A 10,389-nucleotide genomic window follows, 5' to 3' on the forward strand; every position below is an offset into this window, starting at 1 on the left:
GGGCCTCTTTCTCTCACCAGTGCCTGGCTTGGGGCCAGGGGTAGGCAGCTGGTTCTGGGGACAAGAGTCACATCGGGGCTGCCATAAGTTTGGAATAAGAATCCTTTCCCATGAGAATCTTTTATTTGCCCCAGCTGAGGGGTGGGCATGGGGTGTTAAATAAGAACTGGAATGGGGGGATGCTGTACAGAGGGGCCCAGGAAGGGGGCTGCTGAGTGGGTGACAGTTCAGTGCACCTGAGGCTGTGGGTGCCCATGGCAGAGCCCTCCTGGTGGCTCAGGGGGTGGGCCCAGCTTCTCTGCCTCCTGTTCCACCGACTGGCTCCCATATGCACTGTCCTCCTTCGCCTCTGCTGGGGGAGTGGACACAGGAGCGGGGATAGGGAAGAGTCAAGGCTTAGGCCTCCCACCCTCCAGGCCCAGATCCACCTTCCAGGTAGCACCCCTTTACCTGTGCTGGGCAGCTTGTCTCGGGCCTCAGGACCCCGCAGCAGCCTCACTCCCTCCTCTAGGCCCATGTCAGACAGGGCATCCAGCAGGCCTGCCAAGTCCCCACCAGCCAGCTGAGGAGAAGGAAGAGGCGTGAGACCTGAGTTATGGTTAGGGCATGGGGTCAGGAGCCTTGAGGCCAAGGAAGCACCTGGGATCTGAGACTGGGGAAAGGAAGCTGGAGCGTGGAGCAGGGGACAGGGACTGACTGACCTTGTAGCTGCGCAGGAGGCTGCCACTGGGTGAGGCTGTCTTTCGATACGTGTCCACCAGACTGCGTAGCCCCAGCCGTTCTGCCAGCTCTGCCCAGCTGCCCTGGGCTCCTGGCCCATCTAGCAGATGCTCCAGGTTCTGCAGGACTGTATCCTCGAGTGGCAGCTCTGGTCCTGAAGGCAACACACACAGACATGTTAGTTGCCCCCACAGATGGGCACAGGCACAGACACTTGGACGCCACCCCTCTCCCATGGTAATCTGACAGACAAGGCAGACAGGGCCATTGGGGGCAATGGATGGAGGACAAGGATGGAGAAAGAGAGGCCTCCTGAAGGAGAAGAGACTTCTGTGAGCAGGGCTCTGGGTCTGGCAGTGGGTGGAGAGATCTCACCTGCAGGGCTGGGTGGAGTCAGGGGGGGCGCCATGGTGTCCTGAGCAGCATTTAGCAGCAAGGTCTTCACCTGGGGAGACAGCCTCAGCCTTAACTCTCTCTTATCCCAGTCCTTAAGCCCAGGTACCGGTTTCTCTGGACCCCATCCGTAAGCCCAGATGCCCATTCCCTGGTACTTCTAGTCTCAGGGTGGCCTCACCTTGCTGCTACGAGTGAGGTCAAGAGGTGTGTGGCCCCGGAAGCTACTTCGGATGTCCCTCTCAGGCCCCTCAGAGTCTGAGTCACTATCAGAGGTGGGCGGTGAAGGCAGTGGGCACAGGGGCTCCTCATTCTCTGCATGGATATCAGCACCTGGGGGAGGGAGATAGTCATGGGGAGGTACAGTGGAAGCCCACATTAAAGACTGCAAAGTAGGGGAAACTGGGAGGCACCCCTTTTCCTCCCCAGCCCTGTTCATATGCCCCCAAGGGTGAGACTGACCAGCTTTTAGAAGGAGGCGGGTAAGAGTTGGGGATCCCAGTCCGGCTGCCAGGTGTAGGGGTGTGTTTCCCGCGAAAGTGCGGGCATTCACATTGGCACGGAGCTGTGGGGTGCAAGGGAGTGGGTGATCACAGCACCACAGATTGGCTACCCCTCCCCCTGTATCTTCACCATCCTTGGTCCCTCCACAACCCTTGGCCCAACCCCTTGCACAATCTTTAGAGCTACCTTGGTGACCAGATGGGTGACCAACCCCAGCTCTTCCATCTCGGTGGCCAGATGCAGGGCTGTTCGGCCCCCCTGCCGCTCTGCAGCCTCCACTTCAGCCCCATTGTCCACCAGCAGATCTAGGCACTCAGGGCTCCGGGCACGGACCGCCAGGTGTACTGGGTACAGCCCTAGGGAGAGAGGATACTCAGGCTGCAGCTGTGATCCCCAACGTGGCTCCCTGACCAGCTGAGCTCGACACCTCATATCCACTCTAGGCACTCACCAATTACTCTCCCTAGTCCCCACCCTTGCCTCCAGGTCCAGATGAGGTGATGAACTTACCTTCAAAGTCCGGCAGGTGCAACAGCTGGGGCATGGCGGGAACCCCACTCTGCAGCAGGGCACGCAGCAGGTCTGGGGCACCAGCACCCACCCGCAGTGCCAGGTGCACCGCTGAGTCTCCGTGCCGATCCAGCAGTGCCGGGTCTGCGCCTACCTGCAGCAGGAAGCTCACCACCCTTGTCTGCCCGGTGATCACTGCCAGATGCAGGGGTGTCTGGGGACACAGGCAAAGTGAGCCACGCCTGCCCCTGGCCGAGACCCACCTGCCTTCCAACCCCTACCCCCTCACCAATAGGTGCCCCTCACCTGGTGCAGGTGGTTGGTGAGATTGACAACGCCGAGGTGCTGGGCATGGTAGATAACGTGAGCTATCTGCTCGATGACACTGGTCTGCCCATGGATGATGGCCAGGTGTAGCGGCCTGGGGGTTGGGGAGTGAGACTCTAGCCTAGCAAGCCCAGCCTCTCACAGCACCCTCTACCCTGAAAAGCCCACTGCCTCCATAACCTCCCTCGCTGGGCCCGTCGAGCCCAGACATCTCCAAGGGCATCGCAGCACGTAAACTTAATCCTTCAGAGCACCTTTTGCGGTAGATAAATGCTATTATTGTATCCCTTTTAAAGTCGACTAAACTGAAGTCTGGAGAGATTAAGTACTTGAACAGAACTAGTACAGATCGAGGTCGGACTTGAAACCGGGTCTGTCCAACTCCAGGGCCCTGGCTCTTTGCAGGTCCCTTTCCTGCCCCGCACCCCATTATCTTCCATCAGGCGTCGAGCCCGGGCCCTTCTTCCCGCCTTCCCCCGCTAGCCCCCATCGTCCACCCTCCCGCCCACCTACGTGTCTCCGTTCTCGTCCTGCGCGGTCAGCAGGTGGCGCTGTCCCGCCAGCAGCGCGCGCGCGTCCGCTGTGACGCCGTAGTCGAGCAAGGCTCGGGCGCTGCGCCGCGCCAGGCCGAACAGGCGCTCGTTGTACTCCCGGGCTGGGGGAGACAGGGGGCATGGGCGCGGGCTAGGTCCCCATCCCCAGGGTCCCGACCGCCCGGATTCCGGAGGCCATACCCTGCTGCAGCAGCTCCGGGGCCTGTGGTTCGTGCTGAGGGATCACGGGGGACGCGCTCGGCTCTGCCGCTTCCTCCCCAGCATCCACACTAGGCGCCCCGGCGGCCATCTGCGCCCCGCCCCCGCCTCCCGGGTAGCAGCCCATTGGGGCCGCGCCGGACTGGTAGGGGTTGTAGGTCAAGGAGGAGGGGAAAAAGCCGAGGCTGCCACCTGTGGAGACAGGCAGGGCTGCAGGGAGGGAGCACCAGCCAGGACTCTGCCAGATTTCTTCCCCCAGTTTCTCTCTCCTTTACCCTTCCCTCCTCCATCCCTCTTCCCGCCATCAGCACCCCCTCACCTCCTCCTCCAGCTCCTCCATAACCCCCAGCTGAGCCCCCGGAGCCTCCACCCATGTGGGAGCCACCCCCGAAGTGCTGAGAGAAGGTGGGCAAGGCTTTCCTCCGCTTGCGCTGCACCTCCTCCTTGTCTGGGGGCAGAGGGAAATGAGATGTTAAAACCCCAACTCATGGGCCTCAAGAGACCTATCCCAAGTTTGGTAATGGCTCTTTCCCCAAAAAGCCCTCAGGCTGGCTCTTAGGACCACCTCTTCCTGGGACCTTCCCCACTTCTGACTTGACTCATGGGTCCCCTGATCTAGTTCTTGGGACTGTCCAGCCCAGCTCCCACCCTCCAGCCCCCCTGGGATCTTCAGCCCAGCCCCACCTTCTACCAGAGGGTAATAGGTGAACTGTTTGGAGTCAGAGACATCCCCTCCACGCTTGCGTTTCAGTTGCAGGAATACGGTTACAGGACGCTCAATCTTCATCTTGTGATAGGGAGGCGTCCGGAACACAATGGCATACTAGGGGAAGAAGAACATAAGGTGTCACTGAGGCCTTGGCCTAGTTAGGCCCCAAGCCCTGGCCCTACGGTACCTGTTTATGGACATCTGTGGGAGAGAAGTCCCCAAAGGCCTGCCATCCATTCTCATCATCCTCGTAGAATCGAACCTCAATGTCATCTACAGGGAAAACTGAAGCTTAGCCACAGCTCCTAGTGGAATCTCCAGGGCCATGTGTCCTGCAGCTGCCCTGACCCTCAGTCTTGACACCCACTGTCCGTAGCTCCCAGCCTGGGCTCCAGCCTCACCTTTCTGCACCTTGTCACAAAGCAGATAAACCTCATCTCCACCTCGCACAGAGCCAGCTGTCTTGTCCATTCGAGAAATCTTCAGGTTTGAGGCCCCAGGAGACTCTAGGGGGTGGGATAGCAATTACTTGAGATGATATAATAGCCATAGCCCCATTTATGCAGCCAGGTGCTTTGTATTATCATCTGAACAACCTCAAGAGGTACAGAAACTGCTAGAATCTTCATTTACCAAAGACGGAAGCCATATTCAGAGAGGGGAAATGACTTGCTCAATGTCATTCAGCTCATCCATGGTAAGGCCAAGTTCAAACCCAGACCTATCTGAATCCATAGCTTGAGGCTGCCCCCCATCTCCCTCTGGCACCCCAGGTGGTCAGGATACTCACTGCTGTCGTGGATGGGTTGGGAGATAACTGGCTTCAGGGGCAGGGAGAAGGAGCCGTCACTGGCTCGAAGGAAGGCAGAGAAGCGCAGGCGCACAATGCTCAGGTCCATCACCTTCTTCAGCTCCTTGGCCTCCTGCTCCAGCTCCCGCCGCTCAGTCTCTGGGCAGTGGGCACACACATGACCCCAGAACTGCTCCTCTACTCCTTGCACGACCACCTCCCGTCACGCCCTCTCTCCCCTCCATACCCGTAAGGCCCTGGGGCCTGGAGCGGAGTCGCTGCCTCTGAAGTTTTTGTATCATAATCTCCATCATGTTCTTCTTGGTCACATGCAGGACACCCAGGTTGTTAAATCTGGTTGGGGAGGGACTCAGAGGCTTTACAGGCAGTTCTTTCCACCTAAGGCACCCTCCCCACTGCCAGGGCTCAGCTCAGCCCTACTTCCTCTAGGAAGTTTTCTGGGTTTTACTTGGGGCCTTGGGTTCTGGGGCCAACCCAAGTCTCTCTCCTTGGTCAGATGCTAAGATCATAGAGGTGGGCTGCGGCCTAGGACTGGCAGGCAATGAAAGGGCAAGCCAGTGGGGGCGAGGGGTAGAAGGCACCTACTGGGCAGTCATGTCCTTGGGTCCCACAGACACGGCGCAGACCCCCAGCTCCGAGCACTGCTTGCCCACCAGGCTGTGGGCGTGAGCACGAGGCGGGTCACTGTGTGTTACCAGGTCCACCTCAATCTTGGCTGGTCCCTCGTAGTTACAGATCTGGCAGGGGCGAGGGCTGTCAGTAATGCCCCTGGACACATTGTCCACTAGCCCACCCTCCAGTACCATCCCCACTCACCTTGACAGTGGGGTAAGTCTTCCGGCCCTTCTCGCTGGAGGCACCTGGCAGTCCCCCATGGGAAGGGCCTTCACAGCCATATCGAAATCGGAAGCCTCGCTGAAGGTCCCAGGGCAGAGTGACATTGTGACCAGGAGAGACCCCCCCAAGGCAGCCACACCCCCAGACAGCAGTGACCATGATGAGTGGTAGTGTCTGTCCTGAACCACAATCATACCACTGTGATCAGCAGCAACCAACTATCTCAACCTAAATGGCCTCTGGAGTCACTGACCCTCCCCATGGCCACCCAGCTACAACTACCCCACTTTCTCCCAAAGCTGAGGCAATCCCACACCATCCCTTCCACTCACCTGCTTAGGCTGTTCGACGATCACCAAGTAGGGGCCATCAGCTGGGGACAGAGGGGCCTTGCTGAGCCAGGATCTCTGAGCTCATCCACAAGGCAAAGGGCACATGCTCCTCTCTCCCCCTCCCCCTAAGACGAGGGGATGTTAGGGGACTTACTAACCTGTCTCTGGGGCCGGCTCCTTGGGCTCCACAATGGATGGGTTGAATTTGAAATCATCATAGTCAATAATACCATCCAGACCCTGGTTTGGAGACAGGTGGCAGCTGATTCTGAGCCACCCCCAGAGCCCTCCACCTCCCAGCTCTGGAAGCCCTTAGTAATCACTCCTTCTCCTCACCAGGCCCATAAGAAAGCTCCTATTGGAAACAGTTTGCAGGCAGACAGGCTGAGTGATAGGCAGGCTGAGACAATCTGAGGGCATTATAGGTGTAGGGGAGCAGAGAGAGCTCGGACAAACAGGCAGACAAGCAGACACACACGGGGGGCAGCCGCCGGCTTCGGGTCAGGTGGCGTGACTCACTGGGTCGTAGCAACTCTCCATGTCTCTGGGCTAGGCCCGGCTCTGTCTGGTGGCTCCGGCCGGGTTCTGTTTCCCAGAGTTTCAGGCGCCCGCCTTAGGTCGGGGGGAGTGGCGGGGGGAGAGAGAGACAGATGAGGACCAGAGTGGGGGGAGAAAGGGAGGTCCAGATTTGGGGGAGGGTCCGATCTCCTCCAGCCACCCGTCCGGGTGTGGCGGGCGAGATCCGGTGGAGGGCGAGATCCGGGGCTGGGCTGGGCCGGGGAAGGGGCAGGAAAGTTAGAACAGCTTAGGAAAGTCCCGAAAATACCAGGGGGAGGCGGGGCCGGAGGAGGCGGGCCTGGAAATGACGCCACTGGCCACGCCCCCGCGGCGGGAGGGGCGCGAGGTCGTCTTTGGCCTGCGGGCGCCGGTAGTCTTTCGGCGGGCAGAGGGGCAGCCAGACCCAGGGAAGCCCCCGTGGAAACTGAGCCCCCCTCCTCCCTCCAGGCAGGCGCCGGGGACCGGAGGGTCTTTCAAGGCCTGGGGAGGCTCCCAGTCCGGGGCCAGACCTGCCCCCATCCCCTCCCCCGTTCCTGGAGCAACCTTGGGATTTTCTACCCCGAGGGAGGCCACGGCTGATTCACCCCGGGGGCTTTTGGGGGGACATTCCTGTTGCAGGAAGGCCTCCTCCCCGAAGGCCTGTAGGCGGGGGCTCTTCCCAGTGGGGGGCCCCGGGGTTCTGCCCCGAGAACCGAACTCTGGGGCCGCGGGGCGGGGGGATGGGGGTGAGGAGGGTGGAGGAAAGCCGTCTCCTCCTTGGGATGGGCTCCTCTATTCCTTCTCCCCGAAACATCCCAACAGCTGTTGATTCTCACACCGCACCTGCTTTGGGTGCCCACGCCCCCCGCCCCAGTCCCATAGCCGTGTGTATGTGTGTTTCTCCATCACAGGTAAACAAGTGTGTTTCGGCCCATGTGCTTACGTGCGTGTGCAAGTCAGCATGTCTGTGTACAGATGAGCGTCCTTAAACTTCTCAGTGTAGACACATGTCTGAATATGTTTTAATATGTAAGGGCACAGGTGAACCTGTCTTTGAGTTTGTGCGTCAAGAATATGGATCTAGGCACCTGTGCATGGGTGAGCATGTTTGCGTGTGCAAATGTGTGCGGGTGTAGTGCATGGGCAATGCTGTGCACACGCTGGTATACGTGTAGGTGTACGTACGGGTCAGCATGTCTTTATACAAGGATGTCGCTGTGTATCTGTGTGTCTTGTTCGTGTGCGTGCTCTTTGTGTGTGTGCGCGTGCATAAGCCGCTCTCCAGTCCCGGGCTAAGAGTCAGGTAAGGGCCCTCTTCCCACCCTTCTCCGTGTCCCAGCCACCCGGGGGTCTGAACCCGGCCACTCACCGCGGCGGCGGCTCCGGTTCCGGCTTCTCTCCCCGCCCGACCCACCTCGGACTGGTGGCGACACCTCTGCAGCCACCAAGGCTCAGGTCGGGAAAGCCCCTTTTCCGCCCCCCGGGGGGGGGAATTCCCGTGACGTGTGCGTGCGTCACGCTCCATGCCCTTTTTCATTGGCCGAAAGTTTAACTCCCTGACCCGCGCAGCCAATCGGGAGCGATTCAGGTGCGCCCCTTAGAGGGGAAAGCTTCGCACAGCGCGCGGAGCCGCGAGCTGGGATGACGGTCGGGCGGGGGGGGGGGGGGCCCAGACTGAGGTGGGTTCCGCTGACCGATTGCCATCTCCAGGCCGAGGGCCCCGGCTCCGGTCTCCTCTCCCGCCCAGGGTTGCCCCAGACGGCTGGCAGTCCTCGCCGCTGCTTGGCTTATGCTGTGCCTAACGCTTGGCCACCTCTGAAGCCGAGGAACCCCAGGGGGAAGCTGGCGGGCCCCAGCCCTCTGGTCCCTCGCCTAGAGCGGGACCCTGCTGCGGGGAAGAGCTAGAGAAGAGGAAGGAAGTTGATTGTGCAGTCGGTCCCAGAGCGCCATCTGGTGGCCTCTCTGGAGCCTCACGGAGCTTCTGTAATCCTCCCTTCCGTCTCCCCTGGAAGAGAGAATACCGACCTAAAACCTCTTCTATAAATGACAGGTTCACAGTGAGCCAGACTTTTACACCCACTTGAGCTCAGGAACTCATGTTAGAATTTAAAATGCATTTAAAATCTTAATATTTCAAACTTCTTCCGATGTAGGAAATTGCCTTTTATATAGTTCTCAACGTCCTCTTGAACGCTGGTGGCAGCAAGGTCAGTACAGGATTTCACAAAGTGCTGATGCAGAAGCTGGACATCTCTGGTTGGAAGAGTTTCTCTTTAGGAGGTGCGATGAGTAATCTCCATTCTTGGAGTCGTCCTCCCTTAGGCTCACGGTAGAACACAGGCTGTTGTTTCAGATCTTTCCTGCAATTTGCCCCTGACCTTCTTCGTAATGGAATTACAGGCCTGCACTGGCTCTACATAGAGATCATTATGGCCCTCAATTTGGGCTATTTCCTGTTTCCTCTCCTCTTCATCTTGCTGGAAAATGGAATGTGCCAGGTACACTATTAAGGTACTTTAGTATAAGTTATTCTTCCTTCCGACAACCCTAGAAGGTAAATATTACCTTTACTGATGAAGAAATTAAAGCTCAGAGAGGTGAAGTAACAGAACCAAATACACAGCTAGAAAAGAGTGAGAATTCAAACCAGTCTGTTAACTCTGGGACGAAGTTCTTTCCCCTAAATCTGTATAAAACAAAGCAGGCCTTTCCACCCGACTGCGGGCCTCTCAAGGGAACATCATAAGATACTGTCAAACAATTTGCTGAAATCTAGGGATGTTGTCTACTACAGTCCCCTGGTAAATCAGACCTGAACGCTTAAATTAAAATAGAATGAAGTTAGTTTGGTGTACTCCAACTTAGTGAAGCTGTGCTGATTACCATTGATCATGACTATCCTCATAAACCACCGATTGGAATTGGCATGAATTCTCCCAGTCTCCACAGTGTCTCTAAAAGCACCCCTAGGGGTTGAGCTATTTTAGTTATAAGATTCTGAGGTGTAATTTACCTGAAGATTTTAAAAAAGAAAAACCTTTATTATAGAAAATTTCAAACATATAAAGAGTGGAGAGAATAGTATAATGAACCCCCATTTACCCATCAGTGAGCTCCAACAATTCCCAGTGCTGGCCTGGATATTTTACTTGACTCAAAGTTTACTGTCAGTTGCTAAAGCCTTTTCTATCTGGGCTTAAGAAACCTCTTCGTTGTTTGTTCCACTAATTTCCAACCTAATCATTCTCTCTTTTTCTGTACCCAGCCCTAGCATTAGGTCTGGCCCAGAGCAGAGGTGCCATAAATTCGCTCTTCATCAGTAAGCAGTGAAGGCCTATTCTAGAAAACAATGTCCCTGTTTGCAGACAAAAATCAAATGGATGTATAATATGTCAGTTGGCGATAAGTGCTATGGAAAAAAATCAGGTAGGTAAGGGGATAGAGAATGACAAGGGTTTCCTATGTAGCACTCAGGGAAGTTTTCTCTGATGGGGTAACAGATGAACAGTGACTCGAAAAAAGTGAGGGAGTGAGTTCTGTGGGTATTTGGGGGAAGAGCATTCCAGGTGGAGGGACTAGCAGTGGGGAGGTCTGATATGAATGTGTTTGGCATATTTGAGGAAGAGCAAGAAGGTTGTGTAGGTGGCATCAAGTAAGAACTTTGGATTTTATTCTGAATGAGATGAAAATCCATTGGAGGGTTTTGAGCAGTGTAGAGGAAATGATATGACACGTTTTAAACAGATCCATTTGGCTGCTGTGTGGAGAGTAGAGTATAGAGAGTGCGGGACTAGAATGGAGGGAGACCAGTAGTCCAATAGACAGTGGCTTGGACTTGGGTGGTAGTGGGTGAGGATAATGAAAAATAGTCACATTCTAGGCAGATAAGAAAGATAGAAGCAATAAGACTTACTGAGGGATTGGATGTAGGATGTGAGAAAAGGGGGGAGGTTTTTG

The 10,389-nt window shown here is 56.6% G+C and overlaps 1 protein-coding gene across 2 annotated transcripts; it reads right to left on the reverse strand.

The window, feature by feature from the left end:
- Positions 1 to 101: 101 nt before the first annotated feature.
- On the reverse strand, positions 102 to 7,931 carry NFKB2 (nuclear factor kappa B subunit 2). 2 transcript variants are annotated; one of them, XM_014851835.3, is made up of 23 exons: positions 7,802 to 7,931; positions 6,415 to 6,507; positions 6,054 to 6,135; positions 5,896 to 5,936; positions 5,543 to 5,641; positions 5,312 to 5,463; positions 4,953 to 5,059; positions 4,706 to 4,864; positions 4,317 to 4,421; positions 4,103 to 4,188; positions 3,891 to 4,029; positions 3,526 to 3,654; positions 3,189 to 3,398; positions 2,968 to 3,109; positions 2,434 to 2,548; positions 2,128 to 2,341; positions 1,804 to 1,973; positions 1,576 to 1,678; positions 1,295 to 1,446; positions 1,096 to 1,165; positions 702 to 874; positions 451 to 562; positions 102 to 349 (listed from the first exon to the last, which is right to left on the reverse strand). In XM_014851835.3, exons 2-23 carry the CDS (start codon positions 6,433 to 6,435, stop codon positions 228 to 230), a joined length of 2,703 nt encoding a protein of 900 aa, XP_014707321.1. In that variant the 5' UTR covers positions 6,436 to 6,507; positions 7,802 to 7,931; the 3' UTR covers positions 102 to 227. The 2 variants fall into 2 exon arrangements, with proteins under 2 accessions (XP_014707321.1, XP_014707313.1); XM_014851827.3 differs by having other exon boundaries at positions 102 to 352.
- Between the last annotated feature and the right edge of the window lie 2,458 nt (positions 7,932 to 10,389).

This window comes from Equus asinus, chromosome 2, assembly GCF_041296235.1.
Source record: "Equus asinus isolate D_3611 breed Donkey chromosome 2, EquAss-T2T_v2, whole genome shotgun sequence".
NCBI lineage: Eukaryota > Metazoa > Chordata > Mammalia > Perissodactyla > Equidae > Equus > Equus asinus.

What these genes read in the sequence shown, in the direction of transcription:
- NFKB2 (XM_014851827.3), bottom strand. Translation starts at nt 6,435, where the DNA reads ATGGAGAGTTGCTACGACCCA. An exon ending in GGAGCCGGCCCCAGAGACAG is followed by an intron (nt 5,937 to 6,053) that starts GTTAGTAAGTCC and finishes CTCTGTCCCCAG; the next exon opens with CTGATGGCCCCTACTTGGTG. An exon ending in GCCTCCTGCGCAGCTACAAG is followed by an intron (nt 563 to 701) that starts GTCAGTCAGTCC and finishes CCTTCTCCTCAG; the next exon opens with CTGGCTGGTGGGGACTTGGC.